The sequence below is a fragment of the Rattus norvegicus genome, chromosome 2 (assembly GCF_036323735.1).
Source record: "Rattus norvegicus strain BN/NHsdMcwi chromosome 2, GRCr8, whole genome shotgun sequence".
In the NCBI taxonomy this organism is placed as follows: domain Eukaryota; kingdom Metazoa; phylum Chordata; class Mammalia; order Rodentia; family Muridae; genus Rattus; species Rattus norvegicus.
In genome coordinates, this window is record NC_086020.1 from 23,938,047 (window position 1) to 23,962,705 (window position 24,659).

A 24,659-nucleotide genomic window follows, 5' to 3' on the forward strand; every position below is an offset into this window, starting at 1 on the left:
TCAAAAAGGTCATCAGGAAGCCCACTAGTTTGTAACCCAATTAAAAGTATAAATTAAGGAAATAGGGCTATCCTGTCTGGCTAGATGTTGCTGTTCCTAGAAGTTCTAAGGTATTAAAACCCTAGTGCCAGGTGCGGGTCACCTCTATGCACTGTTGGGCAGGCCCTGGAGGGTCTGAAAGCTCAGCCCTTCCTCTTAACTGAGCACCAGAGCTACATAAAGAGACTTTATTGCTCAAAGATGTCTTTGCTTGCAAGACAGAGAAATCAAGGCTGAAACTGGACTGGAAAGTTCCTCACTGCTTGGCTAGGCTTTGCACTGTCAAGCAGACTTCTGGGAGAAAAGTCATCAGTAGCCATATCCAGCTGTGCACCCTGTGAGTGACAATACCAACTTTCAGGCAAGACGCACCTGCTAGGGCCACAAAGGCATGGGAGTTAAGAAGGTGAGCACCTGTTTTCTGTTTGAGATTCAGGTAGGCCGACTCGACAGAAGGAACTCATACTGTACTGTAAACCTGACCAAAGGCCAAAGGCCATAGCTGAGAAGGGCGTAAGCCCTAGAGAGTAACCTACTACTATTGTATTGGGCATCATATCAAACTGCCTTCAAAGTCTACATTTATGCCTATAAATTAATCTGCGTTCAGCCTTGGTCAAAGAAGTTTCTCTTTGCAAGTGGGCAACAGCTAATGCAGAGACTCGTAACTAATCAATGTGTTGAAAACAGGCAAGAGTCAAGTACGTAGCCCTAAACACTAAACTGGATGACTGTATCAACCCTCCAAGACTCCAGATGAACATCACAGAAAGAATCTAAGAGCCAGAGGATGTAAAGTAGTCCTGGACATGATATGGCTGTTACATAGATGAGTTCAGAGCTGCTGTGGTTAGCACTACAATACATGGGCAAAATTCTACCACAGGGTAGAGGAGAGGCTCCCAAACAAGTCAGAGGGAGTTAATGGTTTGTGTGTTGGGGTCACATTCCTCAGCTGTGTAACCACTGTAGACTGCCTTTGGTCAATCTCTCCAAAACCACCTCCATGTAAGCAAGCCCAATTAAATGGACTGAGTCTCACGTATGTGTATATGCTACACATGCTCATGTACACATGCACATGTGCGTGCACACACACACACCTCATGAACTGTACTTGAAAGGAAGGAATTGGTAGGACGATGCGAAGGTGAAGGTGAAGGTAAAAAGGATAATGAGGGAGTGACATTAATAAAAAAATTTCGTGTGTATGTGTGTGTGTGTGTGTGAAATTATGAGAGAGTATATAATTTAGAAAGAAATAAATGGAAAAGAGAAAAAACGTTATGGAAATCAAATGAAGCATTATGTAAACTTTGGAGACTGTTTGCACTTGGTTTCATTATGTAGTGATTCATCCAGGTTGTCGAGTGTGTCATTAGTTGGCTCCTTTTGATTGCTTTCCAGGGTAAGAATGCACACACAATCTGTTTCAACAACCACCCACTGAAGGACACCCATCATGTTTCCATTTGAGGCTATTATAAATAACACTGCTATAAATGCTTATGCAGAGCCCTTAGTTTTAAAGATGCCTACTCAAATACTTGTGGATGAGATAAAATATTGTCTAAAATCTGTGTCAAAAAAAATTCCAAACTGGATGAGATACCAAAAAGTACATATGAACAAAGCAACCTGGGGCCGGGCTCTATCTAAGGTTAGAACATCTGATTATCACACTGGGGAAACCTAGGTTTAACCAGGAGTAACTAACTAAACGGATAAAGAAACAAGAGCATCATGAGTCTATAAGTGTATATACTATCATCTATACTTTTGAATATCCTTAAATACAGGGTTTAAGGAAACAAGAAATAAAAACCTCCACACACAAAATACCTTTAAGTAAAAATTGAAGGTTTTTTTCTCTTGGGCTCGAGACCCCTTATGAACAACAATGCTAAGCAACCAGAGCTTCCAGGGACTAAGCCACTACCTAAAGACTATACATGGACTGACCCTGGACTCTGACCTCATAGGTAGCAATGAATATCCTAGTAAGAGCACCAGTGGAAGGGGAAGCCCTGGGTCCTGCTAAGACTAAACCCCCATGAATGTGACTGTTGGGGGGAGGGCGGCAATGGGGGGAGGGCGGGGAAGGGAACACCGATAAGAAAGGGGAGGGATTAGGGGGATGTTTGCCCGGAAACCGGGAAAGGGAATAACACTCGAAATGTATATAAGAAATACTCAAGTTAAAAAAAAAAAGAAATCTATATGAACATGACACATTCAGACTTCATTGCCTCAGTGTGTCAGTAATAGACATAGTCAGAATACATTTCCACGAGTTCTACTTGTTGAAAGAAAGCTTAAAAGCTGTGTACAGCTAAACAAATGTCACTACTTTGTTTATAATTTTAGAAGCCATTTTTCTTTGTCAGAGAACATTGGAAAAATATGTGTGTTTTAGAAATGGGTATATTAAAGAAGGTTGAAAATAAAAAAAAAAATCTTGTGACCTTAGCCTATGCTAAGATCGCAGGACTCCTTTGCCCTGAAACATAGAGTGCCCGCCTTCAGTGATGGTCACCGTAACAGTCACTCTTTGATCAAGTAATCCGTCCAAAGCATTTTCATGTAAGAAACCCCAATTAAATGGAGTGTGTTTCACATATGAGTATAGACTGCATGTGCACATGCTCCAGTACACACACACACACATACACACACACACACACACACACACACACACACACACAGAGAGAGAGAGAGAGAGAGAGAGAGAGAGAGAGAGAGAGAACCACTAAGTACTGGTTAACTTTCTTTAGGAATTTTGCATTAGGTTGCAGGGTTGGACAAAGGCAGGTGAGCCATCAGCATAATCAGATTATGAGATTCATGAGTGGCTTGTCTTCAAAGGAGATGGTTCATGTCTGACATGAACAAGCCCTCATCATCAGGACAAACGCTGAGAGAACAGAAGTGTGATTACTAAAGATGAAGAGCAACAAACTATATGAGCACAGTCAGGCCTGGGAAAGAAGTGACATGCGTTTTATATTATGCAAAGGCTGCTTTTGTTTCTAAGGCACTCTGGAGGGCAGGGCATTATTACAGTGCTCAGTCTGCAAGCTAATGATTCTTTAGCGTAATTCTGCAAAACGAGGACTACTATTTGGTGCGACCAATATTCGATCAGCTTATTCTCCTCTAGGGTTTTATGGTGCCCACCCACTCCATCCCATTGCAAACACCTTGTTTTCCTAGGCATGAGCTCTTATAAAAATGCAGATCTATTCTCCCAAAGATCCCAAGCAAAGGAAAAGATAAACACCAATGTGTTAGCCAATCTGGGATTAAGAATCAAGATCTTCAAAAGAATTACATATAATGACTTTCAAATGCGAAATGGTGCCCATGGCTACAAATGAGGTTTTCTCACTGTCCTGACTTTGCTAAGTGACTCTAAAGCTTAAATGAAGATTTTACTGAAGTGTTATGAGAAGTTATTTAAACTACCCACAGTCAAAAGCCCCATAAAAGAATTTCCAAAAGTCCACCTAAATTTTATAGTTGGGCATATAAAATATTTATTAAGTGATCCCCATGTTAGAAATCACTCTGCTTACTGTAATCAGATTTGATGTGTAACATGGCAACACTATGACAAGTGGGAAAAGTGGGAATTCATGTGTCTTTACATTTGAATACAGACAGTTCTCTAAAGGAGTGTACAGACTAGTTCGTTATATTGAGTAAACATCTTAGATATTCCATAAATAGAAAGAACTCTATAGGAAACACTGGTTTAAGAAACAAAAGCAAATCCAGTTGTGAATTCAAAATTCCATTCCTATGTCATGAGACAGAACAGAGACGTGTGGAATCAAAGCACAAAATTATACAAGTACCAGAAAGTACCACTAGGTTTGGCACCGAGATTAATAACAAAGCCATTAATGAGAAAAAGGCAAAATCTAGGAACAGAATCAGAAGCATAATCAAGAAGGAGCAGGTAGTTCAAGTTGGGAGTGGTGGGGCACACCTTAAACCCCAGCACTCAGGAGGAAAGGTAAAAAGATCTCTGTGAGTTTGATGCAAGCCTGGTCTACAGTGAGTTCTAGGCTACCCAGGACTACATAGTGAGACCTTGTATTTAAAACCTGCTAAAATTAAAGACACCCATATTTTGAATATGATCTTCCTATATCCCTTGCCATCTTCCATGATACTTAAAACCAAACCTTTTCTCTGCCCTGTGGCTTCTGACTCAATGGTATACATTTCTGGAGTTGTGCGGTCATTGACAATACTGAGAGTTGAAACAGCATTCACTTCAACATTCTTAAAATTAATAGAGATGAGTTTTCGTTAAACAAGATGACATTGCTAAAAGAAACTTCTGTGGCTATTTTTTGTTACTATTATTTGTGTGAGAGTGCAGACACACACATCATGATACGAATGTGGCGATCAGCAGCCGACTTGGAGAAGGGGGCTCTCTCCATCTTTTCAGGGGTTCCAGGGAACAAACTCAGTTTGCCAGCTTGTGTTGTAAGTGCTTTTATACACAGAGCCCTATACGGCTATTTTGCTTATGTATACAATTATTTTAACCACAGTAGCCTCTCATGTAGTGGGTCTAGGTCTATAGAACCAGGTTGCAGGGGAGCTAGCTGATATCGTCTGGAAGATTCAATGGAAGAGTATGTAAGTACTATCCAGACAGACGGGAGAAAGCTAGAAAGAGTTTCAAAGCAGTGACAGGAGCTAGAGAAACCAAGGGCCATGTTTTGCCAGAGGTGCACAGAGTGGAATGAAAGATGAATTTTAGAAAGCAGGAGGGCATCAGGGAGTGGCAGCCACAGCCCTCAGGAGAGGTGGTGCCCTGTGAGCATGCCCAGGGCTAGTCAGAGAGGGGTGAATGAGTGAGGCTGAAGAAGGCATGGCCGAGGAAGCGGGCAGAGAGGAGAGCATCGGGCATCTAGGGATGCAAAGCTCTGCCCATGGATTCAGGGGGAGTACCAGGTTAGTCTGGGGGACAACAGTGCAAAGGAAAGGCATAAACCGAGGGCAATGTGAAAGGCACTTAGTACAAATTTTGTCCTCAGTTAAAAATCTACAAAATGGTCCCCTGCAGCCACATCACAGACCTACTCTCATTGACAGGTAAGTAAACGCCCATTATTATAATGAAATCCACATAAGGGTATAGTTTAATGGCTGATAAAGGCACTTTTTAAAGGAAGCTGTTATTAAGCTAAACAGTGTCTTGGAGAAATAGTTTTGATAGACGTAAAAAAAATATTTATGTTCTTGAGGTTTGCAAAGTGATGAGTATTTTTAAATTTCCAAAATAATTAACTTCCATTTTCGTAAGGCAGCAATAATGGCCTGATTGACAGGCCTGTTTTCTATACTTTTGCAAATTTGCTTTTTATGTCCCATTTTGTAGATCTATTTTCATCTTTCGCATATTGCAAACCTATTACTAATCAAGACTTCGCATTTTCTTTTGCAAATGCACCTACAAGTAAAACTGTGAAGTAATTATAGACGATTATAGAATTATAGAAGTGCCTACTTCATGAGGACAGCCAGGCTATACAGAGAGATCTTGCATCAAGAAGAATGTGAAAATTAAAGCCATACAGTTTGCATAGGATCTTTCTACACCCATTATCATTTTCCTCGACACTTAAAAGCAACTATTTTCTCTATCAAAGGTATTTCTGAGCATTCTGGCTCTGTCTGTGTGCATGTTGTATACATGTGTAGTTCATTGATTCAGAGCTGTAGAACCTGCCTGTCTCCACTGAAACACTGAGGTACAGAACTCTGGGGGCCCCACAACAAGTGTTCATGCTAGCACAGGAGGATCTCACTATGTAACCCTGACCGGCCTCAAACTTACTGAGATCTTCTTGCCTTTCTGGGTGCTGGAAACTCCTATTTCTTAATGTATGTGCCAACTTAGATTCTGTTTCTACATATAAAGCAAACTTTTGTTTGGCACCTAGTACACCCAGTATGCTGGGCATACCGTGAAGAGGAAAAGGGAAAACAGACATTGTCTGCCCACAAGGGAGCTCATTTTTTTTTTTGAAAAACAGTGCACTCAAATATATAATTCAAAATTATAATAAGTTCCGTGAAAGAAAATTATGGGGTGTTATGAAAGCTTATAATAGGGGGAGTAAACTACGATGTCCTACAAGACACTGTCATCGAACTGAAGTCGCTAAAAATGTGCAGGATGGAAACAGAGGTGAGGGAACTAGATGACAGAGTAAACAGAGGTAAGGAGCTACATTCGGCAAGAGGGAAAGACTCTGACCTGCTGGGTGATGGTATCCCACGGTCCCTGGAGCAGCCGCAGCTTATAGCATTCATGGACTCCTTCCCATATATCCTCCAGAGCTAAAGGTCTCCCATCTGTGAAAGTACATGCAAGGCTACGTTAGTGATCTGTGAGACAGGATGGTGCTTGTTGCTGCTCTAAAAGCACTGAGTGTTTTGACTTCTGGGAAAATCTCTACAGGTGTACACACTTGACACACACACTTACGAATCAGACTTCTGCGTAAGTTACTATTTTCTTCCTGAGGGAAGATTAAACATTTAAGCTTTTCTCCTTTGTATTCACATAGCAACTAAGATTTCTATTTATTGCCTTTCGGACTTTTATTTTTTTTTATTTTATTTTTTTAAATTTAGAGAATACTTTATTAGTTTTTGTAATCAAACCCACGTAGATAAGACCTTACATATTTAATACAGTGTGTTACCCCTGTACAAATGGAAAAAACTTAAGTTCAACATTTCTAGACCAATATGGCTGTTAATTTCTGTACAGTGCCAACTCAACACAGTAAACGGGGATACTTTTTTCCAAAGTTGACAGCACAGCTAAAGTTTCCAAAAATTCAAATTATATATCTGTATATATATATTTATATTTATATAAAAAGACCAATAATAGCAGTGTGTTATGCATCAACAGCAGCAACAGCTTTTCCAGGTTCTGCAGTCATCTGAACAAAACTGTAGAGACATCCAGCACACTCCATTAAAAAAAAAAAAGTAAAAAAACAAAACCCGAGAAAACAGCACAGTTCTGTTACTCTTGTGGTACCTGGCACCATTTTTTTTTAAAATTAGCTTCTCAATCATCATCTGGAAAGAAAACATTCTGAGCAACATCATTAAAAACAGCTCTGATAAAGCACGGTCACTACTACGTATCATAAAGCAGGTACAAGCTATTTTACATCCACAGAGGTATGATACAGTACTGTCCTACATCTATAATACTAGAGGATACAATTTAAAAGGCATTATTTGAGACTTGATTCTACTTTTCCAGCAGAGGGCCCAAAGGATGGTGTGACACAGCTTTGTAAAGAAACATACTCTAGACAGGATTTCCTTTCACTAGTGGCACAGTTCTAAGGATTCATTCTCTCCATGAATGTCAGCTAAAACCGTTATTAAAAAAATGAAATATCCCTAGAACAAAACCGTATAACCACCGGATTCACATGAAGATGACCTAGTGGAGACAAGCTGGACCTCACCTCACCAACAAGCTATCAAATCTGTTATGTTTAAAAAGTGAGACCTCCAAGGAAGGAGATGCCAAGTAGTGCTTCAAAGCTTCGGACCACAATCAAATACAGCATCCTTTTCAACAGAAGCAGACGCTCATCTGAATATGCTCAAGGATGCTGACATCAACATTTAATCATCTCCTCACTCATCCAGGAAGAAGGGGAGATCAGTTACTACTGTACTTTATTGTGTTCAACCAAATCACCATGTTACAAAAATAGCAAGCTGCCATAATAAAAAATAAGGCTCCTCTATCCAGCACCAGATAGCATCATTTTACTTTCAAGCCTAGAAATTGCACACTTGTATATAAACCAACCGAAGATGAGGATTGAGAGTTCATCTTGGTGGATTTTTCCTTTGATGAATATGAAGTGTCCTTCCTTATCTTTTTTGATGACTTTTAATTGAAAATTGATTTTATTTGATATTAGAATGGCTACTCCAGCTTGCTTCTTCTGACCCTTTGCTTGGAAAGTTGTTTTCCAGCCTTTCACTCTGAGGTAGTGTCTGTCTTTGTCTCTGAGGTGTGTTTCCTGTAGGCAGCAGAATGCAGGGTCCTCATTGCATATCCAGTTTGTTAATCTATGTCTTTTTATTGGGGAGTTGAGGCCATTGATGTTGAGAGATATTAAGGAATAGTGATTATTGCTTCCTGTTATATTCATATTTGGATATGAGGTTATGTTTGTGTGCTTTTCTTCTCTTTGTTTTGTTGCCAAGACGATTAGTTTCTTGCTTCTTCTAGGGTATAGCTTGCCTCCTTATGTTGGGCTTTACCCTTTATTATCCTTTGTAGTGCTGGATTTGTAGAAAAATATTGTGTAAATTTGGTTTTGTCATGGAATATCTTGGTTTCTCCATCTATGTTAATTGAGAGTTTTGCTGGATACAGTAACCTGGGCTGGCATTTGTGTTCTCTTAGGGTCTGTATGACATCTGTCCAGGATCTTCTGGCCTTCGTAGTTTCTGGCGAAAAGTCTGGTGTGATTCTGATAGGTCTGCCTTTATATGTTACTTGACCTTTTTCCCTTACTGCTTTTAATATTCTTTCTTTATTTTGTGCGTTTGGTGTTTTGACTATTATGTGACGGGAGGTGTTTCTTTTCTGGTCCAATCTATTTGGAGTTCTGTAGGCTTCTTGTATGCCTATGGGTATCTCTTTTTTTAGGTTAGGGAAGTTTTCTTCTATTATTTTGTTGAAGATATTTACTGGTCCTTTGAGCTGGGAGTCTTCACTCTCTTCTATACCTATTATCCTTAGGTTTGATCTTCTCATTGAGTCCTGGATTTCCTGTATGTTTTGGACCAGTAGCTTTTTCTGCTTTACATTATCTTTGACAGTTGAGTCAATGATTTCTATGGAATCTTCTGCTCCCGAGATTCTCTCTTCCATCTCTTGTATTCTGTTGGTGAAGCTTGTATCTACAGCTCCTTGTCTTTTCTTTTGATTTTCTATGTCCAGGGTTGGTTCCATGTGTTCTTTCTTGATTGCTTCTATTTCCATTTTTAATTCCTTCAACTGTTTGATTGTGTTTTCCTGGAATTCTTTCAGGGATTTTTGTGTTTCCTCTCTATGGGTTTCTACTTGTTTATTTATGTTTTCCTGGAATTCTTTCAGGCATTTTTGCGTTTCCTCTCTGTAGGCTTCTACTTGTTCTCTAAGGGAGTTCTCCACGTCTTTCTTGAAGTCCTCCAGCATCATGATCAAATACGATTTTGAAACTAGATCTTGCTTTTCTGGTGTGTTTGGATATTCCATGTTTATTTTGGTGGGAGAATTGGGCTCCGATGATGCCATGTAGTCTTGGTTTCTGTTGCTTGGGTTCCTGCGCTTGCCTCTCGCCATCAGATTATCTCTAGTGTTACTTTGTTCTGCTATTTCTGACAGTGGCTAGACTGTCCTATAAGCCTGTGTGTCAGGAGTGCTGTAGACCTGTTTTCCTGTTTTCTTTCAGCCAGTTATGGGGACAGAGTGTTCTGCTTTCGGGCGTGTAGTTTTTCCTCTCTACAGGTCTTCAGCTGTTCCTGTGGGCCTGTGTCTTGAGTTCACCAGGCAGGTTTCTTGCAGGGGAAGAGTTGGTCCCACCTGTGGTTCCAAGGTTCAAGCTTGCTCGTGGGGCACTGCCCAAGTCCTCTCCGCGGCGGCAGCAACCGGGAAGATCTGCGCCGCTCTTTCCAGGAGCCTCCGTGCACCAGGGCTCCAGATGGAGCCCGGTGTCCTCCTCTGGCGTCTGGATGCGCACAGAGTGCAGTCTCCTCTTGTCTCCCAGGCGCGTCCGCCTCTCTGAAGGTTCAGCTCTCCCTCCCACGGGACCTGGGTGCAGAGAACTGTTTATCCGTTCTGTTTCCTTCAGGCTCCGGCAGTGTCTCAGGTGCAGGGGTCCTGCCGCTCCTGGGCCCTCCCCTACGGGAACCCAGAGGCCTTATACAGTTGCCTCTTGGGCCAGGGATGTGGGCAGGGGTGGGCAGTGTTGGTGGTCTCCTCCGCTCTGCAGCCTCAGGAGTGCCCACCTGACCAGGCGGTGAGGTCTCTCTCCCACGGGGTTTGGGAGCAGAGAGCTCCTTTCGGACTTTTATAAACTAGAAGGTGAACATGCTTTAGACAGAAACAACAGATTTACGCCTAAGGGCACGCCCAGGAGACAGACTCTCTGATTCCCAGAGGTCTGCTGCAGATGCTGCTGGAGCCTTCGTAATTTCTCTGTCTTTGAGGCAGAGACCACACCTAGACATTTTCTGTCTCCTGCTGATGGACAATAATGTTTAAATCATTCAACTGAACGTTGAGGGGATGAAAAGGAAAGTGAGCATAATTTCTTATAGTAAGTAGTTTACCATTCACTGAGGAAACTATGACAAATATATTAATATCTTAAAATACTAAATAGAAAGTGGCCAGTGCCAGAGGAAACCTAGTGTTGGAGAGCACAGAGGATGGGGACACTAGCATATAGTGTTGGGATAAGTGGGAGGTGGAATGAATGCCTTGGAGAATCCAGGCCACTTGCATGATGGGAATAGCAAGAAAATGAAGTGAGAAATCCTCTCCTTTTTGTTACTTCTCTCTCTACACTTGGTGTCCACTCAAAGTGTTTGATGAAGACCACCATGGTACTTCAAATGCACCAAGATAAGAGGGAAAATAGGTGCATGGGTTCAAATACAAAGGAAGAGAGAGATAGTTATAAAGATTTTCAAAATGCACTGCTGGAAGGGCGTCAAAATGCAAGAATCTAGTGTTACTCTGTCCACTCACAGCAGTAAGTTCTCAAGACAACACATAGGCCTTTTCCTTGGATAAGCATCCAATTTCACCTCATACATTGCATTACTGGGCTCAAAGAAGTGCAGTATAGCCCAGGGAAATACTCGTATGCAAACAGTAAACATTGCTGTGGTTTCCAGACTGGAGAGCACAAGAAGTGTAGTATGAGGGGACACAGGAGGCTTAGAGTTTACTTGGAGCTTAAACATGGGCTGGCAGTTGCTCTCTGTGTGCATCACAGCTACTTTCCTCTGTACATCTTTCCTTTTTGAATTTCAGTTACTTTTCCTGTGCACACAGTAGGATAATCCTTTCAGGATTTTCTTCCCATGAGCCTTACATGAGCGAGCCTTCTCAGGACTGTGTCAGGAACACAGAAAACACTCAGTAACTACTCAGCAGCTCCCAGCCTCTATTCTGTACTCAATCCTTCTCAAAGTGAATGGATCCACACTGTACTCAGTCCTTCATAACAGATCCATGTTGTACTCATTCCTTCTCAAAGCTAATGGATCCACATTGTACTCAGTCTGTCTCAAAGCTAATGGATCCATATTGTACTCAGTCTGTCTCAAAGCTAATGGATCCATATTGTACTCAGTCTGTCTCAAAGCTAATGGATCCATGCTGTACTCAGTACTTCCTAACAGATAGATCCATGTTGCACTCAGTCCTGAAAGCTAACGGATTCATGTTGCACTCAGTAATTCTCAAAGCTAACAGATCCATGTTGCACTCAGTCCTTCTCAAAGCTAATAGCTCTACATCTGCACTGCTGTTTCTCAGACTGTCCCAGGCTCCCTCGCCACACACCATGCCTTTGATGCAGTAACGTGCTAATGGCATAAGCAGGGCATTTCTCATGTCTGACCCAAAAAGCTGAACTTTCCCTCAACCTTTATTTTCAATAAATAGCACTGAAATATTTTGATACATTTTCAATAACTATCTTCATCTTGGCATTTATCTGGCAGCAGGAGACCATTATCTTGTGATAAATAGTTTTATTCCATTGACATTTCCATGTCTGTAAAATGAACAAGATTTATTCATCCAATTAACATTTGAATGTCATGTTTAGCTACAAGTTGAAAACAAGCTGCCTTCAATATCTGTGTTATATTGTTTTCTGAACACATTTACAGAGTAGGCCAAACTCTGCTCTGAAGATAAGCACTATACATCTTCAGAACACGTGTGTGTTGATTCTGAAGAGGTAAATAAGATCCGACGTCCCGCAGCGTCACGGACCAATCTCAGTAAACAAATTTCAAAAGGCAACATGCTTTCAAATAATGTTTACATATCAAAATGAGAGTGGCTTAGTAGGAGAATAATAAGGTGAGCACAGTAGGGCAACTAGTGTTAGAGATAAGGTGACTAACACCCTGGTGTTAGTCTCTAAGATGACGCTGTCAGCTCACCCCAGTGACAGAATCAGAAGCTGGCTTCAGGACTCACAATCCAAGGCTCTTCTTAAGACATGCTTCCTCCAAGGACAGTGATGCCGTGAATGCGTTATGTGTATGTACTAAAATACATACACATATTAAAATACTATATATATGTATATATATGATACATAGATAATGTATTCCTTATCACCAAAGTTTTCAGACACAGAGAAGAAAGCTAAGCTTTAGTATATGCTAGCAAATAATAATTTTAATTTTACTCCTTAAAATAATCAATGACCTAAGCATCATTTGCTTGTTGCCACCGTCAAAAGCCTGCCTACTAGGCTGGGAGTGTTTCTACAAGACTAATAATGAGCAGCCCAGCGACAATGTCAGGGAATGTTCCAGGATTCCCATCAAATGTGATACTAGGATTGAGGGCCAGTGCTTTTTTCAGAGCACGTTGAATCAGGAGAATAAAAAAGAGAACTTTTTAGAATACAGGGTTTAAATGGCAATAGTAGACTTAAACAAAACAAAACAAAACAAACAAACAAACAAACAAACAAAAAAAAACCAACCACAGTTAAAACCAAGCTCAAAACAAATAAAAAGAGTACAATTGTACTCATCTCAAAAATGCACATTGTTAAAATGAGTAAGGATTTGTATGGTTTTAAAGCCAGAAGGGATGGATGACTCCAAGAAAAGAGTGTCTTCCAGACAGAGCAGGCTGAGTACACATAGGAACTCAGAGATCACAGCACAACGCACAGCGTCTGCACAGGTCTAAGCCAGATGGGTTCTCAGTGTGAGAGGGTGAAGTGGAGATGCTCACCCATCCATACCAAGACTCTATCTCCAACTGACAGCTGCTTGCAAAGAAAAAATTAATATCTTCCCATAGTGCCTTACTGGGGATTCAAATTGCACTTAAGACTCCACACCCAGCAGGATGGCCAACACACAATGAGGTCAACAGTGTTTCTATGACTTTTCCCCTTGTCTCATATTTCTTTGTTTGGGCATTCTTTTTTTAAAAGATTTATTTATTTATTCTATATAAGTTCACTATAGCTGTCTTCAGACACATCAGAAGAGGGCATCAGATCTCATTACAGATGGTTGTGAGCCACCATGTGGTTGCTGGGATTTGAACTCAGGACCTCTAGAAGGGCAGTCAGTGCTCTTAACCACTGAGCCATCTCTCCAGCCCTGTTTGGGCACTCTTTTACCTTACTGATATTTTGCTTGTATATTATGATTCTCAATTTTGTGTTTTCAAGGTTTAGTTTTGTATGTGTGTTTTTTGTACTTTTTGTGTTTTTTAAATTTTTTTAACCTGTCTGTTTTCAGAAGAGAGAGAAAAAGAAGGTATAGAGTTGGATGAGCAGGAGGTAGGAGGATCTGGAAGGGGATGGTTGAAGAGAAACCATAATGAGAACTTGTTGTATGAATTTTCAATAAAAGCAAAAAAGAAAGATAAAAGAATTTCTATGGTTTTAGCTTTTGTAGCTTTTAAAAAAGGTAGTAGGTACTGTGTTCCTAATGTTCAGGCTCTTTGAGGCTCCATGAAACCAATGATTAGCAACAATGTGTTTATCTCTATCCTTGATATTAATTTCACTCACAAATTAGAGCATGGCTGTATTTCACCAGTATAGCACATGCTTAGCACGTATGAGGCCCAAGGCTCTAACCTCAGAAGACAACCCCCCAACACTGATACATTACCATGTGTTTTCTCTATTTCTCACGTAGTGAGGAAAGACCAGAAACCCAACAGTCATTCCATAGCGGTCTCTTTCTCAGCCATCAATCTCACAATAAAAACTATGGTTTGTCCCAACATTCTAAATTTTTCTACAGTACATGCTTGCTCTTCCATTTATGTTACTCAGGGATTTAAGTTCAAACTTCCACAATGGCCTTTGTTAGTCCTGCAAGCTCTAGTGCTGGGTGTCCACTCCTATAAACCTCTATTATAGAACTATATGTATTTTGTGTCGAACTATACACTCTACTGTTCTTCTCCTCACAGGGTAAAATCCAAGCATAGAGGCACTGCAGCCCCGTCCAACTGGCCTATCTGCACCACTGTCTTTCTTCCCTAGGAACAAGGTCTTACTGAAGGCAGTGAATCCACACATCACATTCATAGCAACCAGCGAGCCCTTTGCTCTCCCTGGCTTTTCTCATAATAAACATCTCTGAGGTTACCCGCTTACGCACCTCTTCATTTCCTGCCTTTCCCAACCGTGGAGATCTATAGATGTGGAGCTTGGTCATTCTTTTTTTTTTTTTTTTTTATTAACTTGAGTATTTCTTATTTACATTTCGAGTGTTATTCCCTTTCCCGGTTTCCAGGCAAACATCCCCCTAATCCCTCCCCCTCCCCTTCTTTATGGGTGTTCCCCTCCCCATCCTACCCCCATTGCTGCCCTCCCCCCAACAATCACGTTCACTGGGGGTTCAGTCTTAGCAGGACCCAGGGCTTCCACTTCCACTGGTGCTCTTACTAGGATATTCATTGCTACCTATGAGGTCAGAGTCCAGGGTCAGTCCATGTACAGTCTTTAGGTAGTGGCTTAGTCCCTGGAAGCTCTGGTTGCTTGGCATTGTTGTTCATAAGGGGTCTCGAGCCCCTTCAAGCTCTTCCAGTTCTTTCTCTGATTGAGCTTGGTCATTCTTATTCCTGAATGGACCCTGTCATCTGAGCCAGGGTCTGACACTGTAAGTCATCAGTAAAGAGGTCTTAACTCCATAGTAGAAGTCAGAGTTTCTATACTTTTCATACTCAGTATAAATATTTCCCATGCTAAGTAAAAGCCATCTTTGCACCTTGACTGTTTACCTGATGCTGTACTCATGCTACACTGTAACTCATATTTACTTAAGTGTCACATTGCTGTTGGTCATTTAAAACCTCACAAGCTTTGAAACAGTACCTGACACAAAGGAGTCCCAAGGAGGCCACACCAATTTTTCTTCTTTTCAATTATTTTCTTTTGATAAATTTCCTAGAATGGAATTACTAAGTCAAAATGAAAAATAACTTTTAATTCAACACAGAAGAACTAGTATCTCACCCCTTAATTTTCTCCTTGGGGTAATAAGATAAGAGGTTAATTTTAGAAATAGATATTTATATTATGTGGCACCTACTATATCCCCAGCTTTTGTGATACATCAGCTGGCCAAGTGATGTTTTCGTGGAAGTCATACTACAGCCAGAGAGCAAGAACGTGACGGTCCATAAAGAAAATCATATGGGACGTTAAGAGGTGATGTATACTGTGGCAGAAAGACAAAGGAGGCTGCAGGGGGACAGCTGACAGGCGGGGTCAGACCTTTCTGAGCAGGTGAGCTAGTGTGATGCCTGGCAGAAGGGGAGAAGGTTCTGGGGACAGGGGAGAGGGAAGCCCTGGCAGACCTGAGAAGTAACAGGTTGAGCGATCTCTTAGCTCCTGTGGGGGTCACAGAAGACATAAAAGACAGATTTACGAAGGTGAAATTCACATACATCCAACTCTCCTGTTTAAAATCAACAGTAATCTCAGGGTTCTGTGAGCATCACCTCGGGTTTGCAATACTCGGAACCACCAACTTATCAGCTGTTCCTCGCATCCCCTAACCTGCCTGCCTCTAGAAAACCACTGTTAAACATACACGTATGTGACCAGCTGGCTCTTTTGTGAACTGTTTTATAAGTTTTCCATGTCATAGCATGTACTGGCCTCTCATTCTTTTTTTTACAGCCAAGTTGTATTTATTGATTACAAGGCACATTGTGCTTATCCACTCACCACTTGATGGGCATTTGGTATTTTTCTTTTCCATTTATTGGCTACTATGAATAATGACTCATATACAAATTTGTATGTGCCCTGTGTTTTTCTTTTCTCTGGAGCAAACTGGCCAGTGAGATTGCACTTGATGAGCTCTGGGTTCAGTGAGAGCTGACAAGCAACATCAACCTATGGCATTCACATACGTGTCCCCACACACATGAACACACACACACACAAGCTTGTATACCCACACATATGAGCGCGTGCGCGCGCGCGGACACACACACACACACACACACAAAGAGGCTTGTATGCACCCACATGTGAATATGCTCATGCACACAGGCATGTGTACCCACACATGAACACGCACACACATATAAACATTATAAACAAACAAAATTGCAAAAACAAATAAAACTGCCCTTTTGTGCACATTCTCTTTATCTCTCTCTCCCTCTCCCTACCCCCCTCCCGTGTGTGTGTGTGTGTGTGTGTGTGTGTGTGTGTATGCATGCGTAACTTGGCTAGTTCTCAAGGGCCACTGCAAAGCCTCTTAGCGTCCCTGGATGTCTCCTACTTGGCATCCTCTGCTAGATCATAGCAGGCCTGATATGACTATAAAGATTAGAATTTAAGCATTTTAAACAAACATGCCAGGTCTTAAATATTTAAAAGACCACTTCTCTTCAAAATAGTCACTAAGGGAGGCTAAATGATTCAAGTAATGCTACAAGAGCTGTCAGTGGAATTGTTCGTTGGAACCACATTCAGAGCCAGACAAGGAAAACAAATACTTTGTGTCACAATGGTACTTTGTTAAAATAAGAATTTTTTCCATTTCAAGTTCTGGACTCCATGATGCCATCATCATCATCATCATCATCATCATTATTAATTATCATTATTATTAACTTGTTCACTTACATAATTATTCATTATTCTGTATGTGTGTTCATGTGTAGGCCATACTATGCACACACCATGGTGTGTGTAGGGGTAAAGGCCAGAGGATAACTTACTGAGTCAGCTCTCTCCCTTAACCATGTAGGCTGTGGGAGTCAAACTCAGACTGAACAGCAAACACCTTTCTTTATCTATTAAGACATCTTACTCTTGCTGAATCCATACTTAGATCGTAAAAATAATAATTTTAAAGGTATTCATCTTTTTTTTCATGTTGGGCCACAAATGATTTTATTGACACAAACTAAATTCCTCTTTAATGAGTAACCATCTGCCAATTTGTAATAAAAAGGACGGGGGGGTGGGGAATCAAGCCTATACTTTGATTTTCCTCTGAAATTTTGTGAATGTCTCCAGCTTCTGCTTATTGCCCACTCTCTAAAAAGTACAGGGACATAACAACTTCATCTTTTGACAATATGATCTACATAAGATATGTGTTCTCTCCCTTAAGTCTTTAGGGCTGATCTGCCTAGCCATAGCTTATCCCGTCATGATCGAAGACACACTAGAATTGGATTTTGTTGCCTTTCATACAATTTGGTCAACAATGACCAAATCAGCAGTCCTTCAAACCTTAGCATACACTGTGGGCACATGACAGGTATTCAAATATGATTCTGATTCTAATTATTTCAAATTGAACTGTAGTTTTTAGAAATTCCATTGAACCACTGAACCGAGACAACCAACTATGTTAAGAATCTCACCATACCAACAGAGCTTAAGCAATATGTAAGCAAAGTATCTGGTGCACGGATAGATGTTCCTGAAAACTAAAAAGCAGCATTTTAACTTAAAAATGTGACTGTAAGTAAGCCCTTGGCTAAGTGTATTAAACATATTATTTTGTGTCAATGTACTCAGGTCAAAGGATTTCCAGTCAAGAACTTCAAGCCATGTTAAGAAGATACATTGTGTACCACTTCTCACCAGATATGAAATACTCGGTGATTTTTTTATGTCTAGAAATCACAATAAATACATCAAGGGGGAGGTGGAGTAAAATTTCTAAAAACCTGAAAAGCCGAAATAGAAGCCAAAGTAACTTCAGAAGAAACCTATAAACACTATAATAGAGGTCATTTATTTACTAAGTATTTACTGAGTGACCACTGCGTGCTGGTATTAGCTGGGCTGATAACACACATATATGCTAAAGCAGTAGAAAAGGAACAAGAGACATTGGACAAAAAATTTGGAATAATTAAAAAAGTGCAATCTTTTGTAATGTCCAGCATCACTTGACATTTTCACATAAAATCTCTCGAATGAATAATAACCTACATGTCAAGTAAACTATATATTGCTCAAAATGTGCAGCTTCCTAAATTAAGTTCCTTAATAGTAGTAGTTTTTGTGAGTCCAATAATACCCTGAGATATTTCCCTAGCACCATCTAACTCTAGTATGAGCCACACACTATAAAAAGCCACAGAGTAAAAAATAAAAAATAAAGAATAAAAAGATAACTCCTAAAAGTGATTAGAAAGAATATAAATTATGCACAGTAAGTTTAACAGAAACATCCTAGATGTGGTCATTAGAAATAAAGAAGAAACCAGAGTGGATTTTTCATAACGAGATATGCCATTGTTCAGCAGACTGGCCTTCCACGGAGCTTTGAAGGGCATAAAAATTCATGTTGTACTCCACAGGGAGGCAGACAACGCTCCACCAACGGAGAAAATTCATTTTTGCTTCAGTGAGAAAATTACACTGTGCTATGGAATGAGTGTAATTGTTCATGTATGGTCACATCAGCTACTTTAGCTAGCAAATTCTGTCATTTTTCACTTATTCCTATAAACACTTAATACTTAGTATCTTTATTAATCGAAGACATCTATGTAAAAAGCATAAAAACACAGCTCATGGCAACTTCATCCACCTGTACCGCCAATTAATTCGTTTATTTCATGGTTTTGCATTTTCTGTCAATCACTGGAGTGGTAACACTGAGAAATGAGAACAGGTATGGAGTTTGAGTCTGTGGTTTCCACGCACCCTTAATGAGTCATCGGGATCCCTGAAAGCACTGTTTTAACACTGCGCGTGAAGATTAGTAAGACATTCTGTCTTCCTTCTGTCTTGTGAGGACCAGGACACATAGCACGACTGACATGACATACGGTGCCAAATCCAGGCTCAGGAAATGTTGAGAATCCTCAAAAACCTATGCAATGACATTGGCATGGTCTAACTTTTGCTTTCACGTGACAAAGGACAGAGGCCCACACCTTCCCCAAGTTCGCAGAAAGGAGCAAATAAGAAGCGGGTCTCGGGGGTTGGGGATTTAACTCAGTGGTAGAGCGCTTGCCTAGCAAGCGGAAGGCCCTGGGTTCGGTCCCCAGCTCTGGGGAAAAAAAAAAAAGAAAAAAAAAAAAAAAGAAGCGAGACTCCAGAGCTTGCATTTTCTGCCGCCACACTGTGTGCACCCAAGCACAGCAACTCTCTATAAGCTGTGTTTGTGCTGCTGCTGCTGCCACTAGTGGTCTTGACCAATACTGGCTCAACTCGGGGTACCTGAAGCCTTCATCTTACTAGAGCTGCCCTCCCCTCCCCCACCACAGTGTCTGTGAACTCCATGCCCTCCCAAGGCTTTGTGATCACCCTGGTCCAAGTCACCCCATCACCGTCCATGTTGGCATCACGTTTCCCCTCTTGTGGCCCTGAGCATACTCTACTTCCCACCAGTGGATTTCAGCCTGATTTATTTTCTTTGGGCTGTTAGCTCCCCCAAGGACATCATTCATTTCTGGTTTCCTTTATCCATCTCTATATTCTAAAAACATCTTCATACCACATTATGGCCAATATTTCAGAGCTGAGGATAGATGAGGACAGAGTTCAGCATTACTTCTAGGGAAATAGGCCCAGTTCTTACTAAAGACAAGGGCAATGATCATAGTTTTAAAATTCTCTGAATAAATGCTTTGCATTTACATAAAACATCTTATGGGAATCCATATAGGCAGATATAGTAGATGTCTGAATCCTCAGTATACAAGCATATTTCCAAAATTATGAACCAAGTGGAAGGCCAATCTCTCCTCACCACTGAAGCCAAAGGGCTTCACTTTGCAATCACTACTGGGCCCCCACTATCTTCCCTTGGTTCTGTCATCCATTTCCAAGTCCTATTCTGCTTTTCCTGGTCATTTCCCATTATTTTCTTCTTACTGATAGAGCATGTTTAAAGGGCTTTAGTGACTGTCTTCATAAATCTGAACTGTTGAAAATATTTACTTTCAGTTTCTATGTATGACTGTTTGCTTGCATGTATGTATGTATACCTACTATGTGTGGGACCGGCATCCAAAAGGCAAGAAGAGGAGGGCATTGGATTCCCTGGAACTGTAGCTACAAACAGTTGTGAGCCAACGTGTAGGTACTAGGAAACCAAGTCAGATCCTTAAGTATCGAGCCATCTTTGTAGCCTAGCAGACCCATTTTGTTTTTAAATGATCTGTCTAATAATAGAAAAATAGGCCAAGGAGCTGAGGCTGGACTTAAACTCTGATCCTTTTGCCTCCCTTTCCAAGTCCAGCCCTGGGGTTGCAACCATGTACCACGGTGCGATGCGAGGCTTTGGATTCCGGTGCTTTTATAAACATTTCACAGTGCCACTGCTGCTGCTGCTGCTGCTGGTTGTTTCGTTTTGGTGTGGAGTAGAAGAGGATTTCCTCTACTGGGAAGAACAGATACTCACATGCCCCAGAAGCTATAATGCAGCCGCTCACAGGTGAGAATGTGGGCTCCTCCCTGAGCAGCCCCTTCCACGCAGTATGACGCATGCGTGGTCTTAGGCGCTATTCCAAGTGGCTCAGTTAACTCTGCCATATCGCTTTCCCCTTGGTGTGTGTAATTAATAAACTTGGGGGTTTTTCTTTCTATTACTATCATGTTCTATAACATGCCCTACCGTCCCCTAAGTCCTCAGAGGACTGTAAATATGTACAAGGCTCAACATTCCTTCATTCTTTTTTTAAAAAATATTTATTTATTTATTGTATGTGAGTGCACTGTAGCTGTCTTCAGACACACCAGAAGAGGGCATCAGATCCCATTATAGATAGTTGTGAGCCACCTTGTGGTTGCTGGGATTTGAACTCAGGACCTCGGGAAGAACAGTCAGTGCTCTTAACCGCTGAGCCATCTGTCAGCCCCATTCCTTCATTCTTGCTAACTTTTCTCTATAATTTTGACTTTTCAGTTTGTCCATCTTTGTATTAGCTAACTCACATTTTCATTATTTTTCATAGCATTCACCGTTTTCTCCTCACATCCAATTTCAATCCCTAGACTCTTTTTGATTCACCAAATTCATGTTCTAGTTTGCTGATGGGACTTTTGCTAGACTTGCTCCTGCTTACATACAGTACAAATTAATGAGCTTTCCTAAAGGTTGTTACAATCAGATGAGATTCTAAGTTAAATTATCTGTCAATTTATTTTCCATTTTCTGCTTATTGTGATAATTAACTGAAATCGTTTCTGCTTGAGACTCATCCATTTTTTTTTTCTCTACTAAATAACTCCTATTCAACGGGAGGATTTTTATCCTGGAAATACAAAATACATTCTTTCCAGCTCATCGTTTATAGACGGTCACTATTTTAAGATTTTCATAATGCTGACAACAACCGAAGTGTCACATCCCTGTCTGTCACTTTGCTCTCAGCCTCACTTACTCATCTGTCTTTTTGTTCCATGATTTCTAGGAAATGCAATTCAGTTCATTTTCTCATTTTGTTATGTCTCAACTCCTTCCTACCCATTACCTCATCAATAATCTGACCCACATTTATCTTTTCAACCATTTCTTCCATGCTTCTCTTAAGGGGACACCCCTAAACCACACTGCTCTGTACTGATAGCCAAGCATGCCTTCTCTACTCTGTCCCCAGAGCTGGGCACATACCCCTCACTGTCCCTGAGGTCCTTGAGATAGAACTACAAATCCTTGACTTCTATTTCTCCACTCCCTGTGGCTCACATCTTTCTTCTTCCTTTAAATCTACTCTGTGTACTTCAAACCAAAGGCTTCCTCATGCTCCAGACCCAAGAAATGTTTCTCCTCCTTTACCTTGCTGACTTGTGCACTTGAATTACACGGTTCGTTGTTCTTTATCTGAACCCTTTCCTTGCTTTGTTTTATCCCACCTTTGAGAGCAAACTGTTGTTTGGCTATTTCTTTCATTCCTCTTCTCTGGGAGCATCTTTTAAGCCCATAACAACTGAACAAATCTTTCACAGAAGTACCTGGGGTGCATTTTAAGTTCTATATCCTTGCTTTCTGGGCCAATAAGACAGACTTCAGTTGCAGAATGGGAGAAATGTTTCCGTCCCTATTCTAAAGCGGCCCTTCTGACTAATTAAGGAAATATGTCAAAACAGTTACCAAGAAGAACGCATATGTCAGCCAAAGAATTAAATATTTGAAAATGAGAAGAACCACTTGGTCCATTTCTCAATAAAGATTAAGAACAAAGGGAAAGAAAAAAGGGAAATGGAAGAAATAAGTCAGAATTCAATCTAGAATAAACATAAAAATCTCCAGTTAAGGTGTCAGGACAGGTGTTTAAATCCATGACTCTGGTGAGATCAAGGCCATTCGGTATAAATAGACTCTTTAAACCACGTTTCCAACATTTGCCATTTGCTCCCAGCCAAGTTCATCAAGGAAAAATGGGACATAAATGTCCATGGAACAATAAAAATGATGAGAAGGGGAATCTTTGTCGTGGTACACACAACTGATGCAGAGGGCTTTAAAAGCAGTGGGCGGGCTAAGTGGGAGAGCACACAAGCAACACACGCAAGGCCTTTGGTCAAACTCCAGCACCACAAAAGTACACGGTAGAAAAAGGAGACGCATCGACACATATGGGATAACACAGACGCTCTGTGGGGATGGACTCACAAATCACAAGGCACTGCTCAAAACCAGACTCATTATGCTTTATATCTGCAGCCTCTCGAAGGAAAGGGCGGCGACCTCTCACTCAGAAACTTGATGATAAATAGAACTACCTTTGCCTTGTCCAAACCAGCCATGGCAAAAGCAGTTAAGAGAACCAGTGCCCTGAGAAGAATTCACTTCTCTTCCGTCTAGGCTATCATTTTGGGAACCAAGTTCCTGATCAGGTATGGTGGTGCATACCATATCTATAAGCAAGCTTTTGGGAGGCTGCAGAAGGAGAACTGGGGTTGAGGGCAGCTTAGACGACAGAGATCTTGTCTCAGCAGTAGTAGCAGTAATAGGGAAAATAAAAGAGGAGGTACCATGTTTCTATGGGTCTTATTGACACGAAGGTAAAGGCTACATGAACTTGGCCATCTGCCTTCAAGAATCAAATAAAGAACCATATTTACAGAGCTAGGATAGCTGTTCAGCTAGGCTAGATCCGTGCTTTGGCTGTTCAGGATGTTCCATTTTCCTTAGTTTACTATTTCTACAGTCTCTGAGAAGCAACTGCTTCAACAGTAAAGATACGGAGATAGTGTGGACCTTAGGTCTCCTGGAAAGGACACCATCACTTCTTATAACCTGTACCAACAGTGAGAACAGTATTACAATATTCGAGTCTTTTGTCTCTATTTAGAAACGCTTAGATATTCTTCACTATTGATTCATCCAATAAGCATCCGCTGATGCTTGCCTACAGTTGACGCTGTGAGTAAAAAAATCAGCACGGTGAGCATGGTGTGTGTGTTAAAATGCCATGCAGCTACCGAACACAGATCCATAATCAATGCTTCTCACTTCGTAGGTAATCAACACTAATATCCTTCACTACTCTTCATACGTTTGAGGACCATCTGGTAGGGGGCAAATAAAGAGACGCGTCATTAGGCTGCAGTTGTGAGGTGATGACACGGTCTGCTGGGATATGATACAGGGCGTGGGAGGAACAAGGGTAGTCAGCATGTCAGCTGAGTCTCAGGCAGAAGCTGGCCTGGCAGACACTGAATCATGTACAGGAGTAAAGGGAACTCCAAGCACGGTGGATTTGCATTTCAAGAAACAAAACAGATTCAGAAGAAATCTCAACCAGTTGATAAGGGGGGTAATGTCAATTTCAATGGGAACCACCAAACCCTTCCTTTACTTTTCCTATTTGTATGTGTGTGTATAAGTATATGTATATGTGTGTATGTATTATGAATGTAGAGAGAAAAATCCAAAGTTAAGCATAGAAGTTGATTTTTACTAACAGATGCAAAAGAAACTCTAACTTCTGTCACAGACAAATGAACTATATTTTGCAACAACAACCAAAAAAAAAAAAAAAAAAAAAGGAGGGGGGAGGAAAGAAAGAAAAGACCCTTGGGCAAGAAATTTTACAACCATCCTGTTTCTAGGTCGGATTCTCTTAGAGGGAAACAAAGAAAAACCTGGGCCTGGAATAAGAGGAAGATGTGAGGAATACGTTCTCCACATCATTAGATTGGTAACACACGGGCAGCCAGGCTAAGCAGACATCAAAAGAAGGACTGGACCAGGGGGAATACGTGCAAAATTATGACTCATAAATGAAGAATAATGCATTCTTAGAAGGCCCCTGAGTTTAAGTTAGGTAAAAGCAAAATTTAAAAGTACAAGGAATGATCTAGCGAAGAACCACTTTCCATTTT

General features: G+C 40.9%; 1 protein-coding gene across 10 annotated transcripts in view; it reads right to left on the reverse strand.

The window, feature by feature from the left end:
* Nucleotides 1-24,659, reverse strand: part of Atg10 (autophagy related 10) — a 289,765-nt gene that overhangs the window by 94,352 nt on the left and 170,754 nt on the right. For 8 of the 10 annotated variants that reach the window (XM_063282566.1, XM_063282567.1, XM_039103148.2 and 5 more), the window contains one exon: nt 6,323-6,420. The exons of the other annotated variants lie outside the window; for them this stretch is intronic. In XM_063282566.1, coding sequence (XP_063138636.1) covers nt 6,323-6,420 — 98 coding nt within the window. The remainder of the gene's footprint in view (nt 1-6,322; nt 6,421-24,659) is intronic. 10 annotated transcript variants of the gene reach the window in all.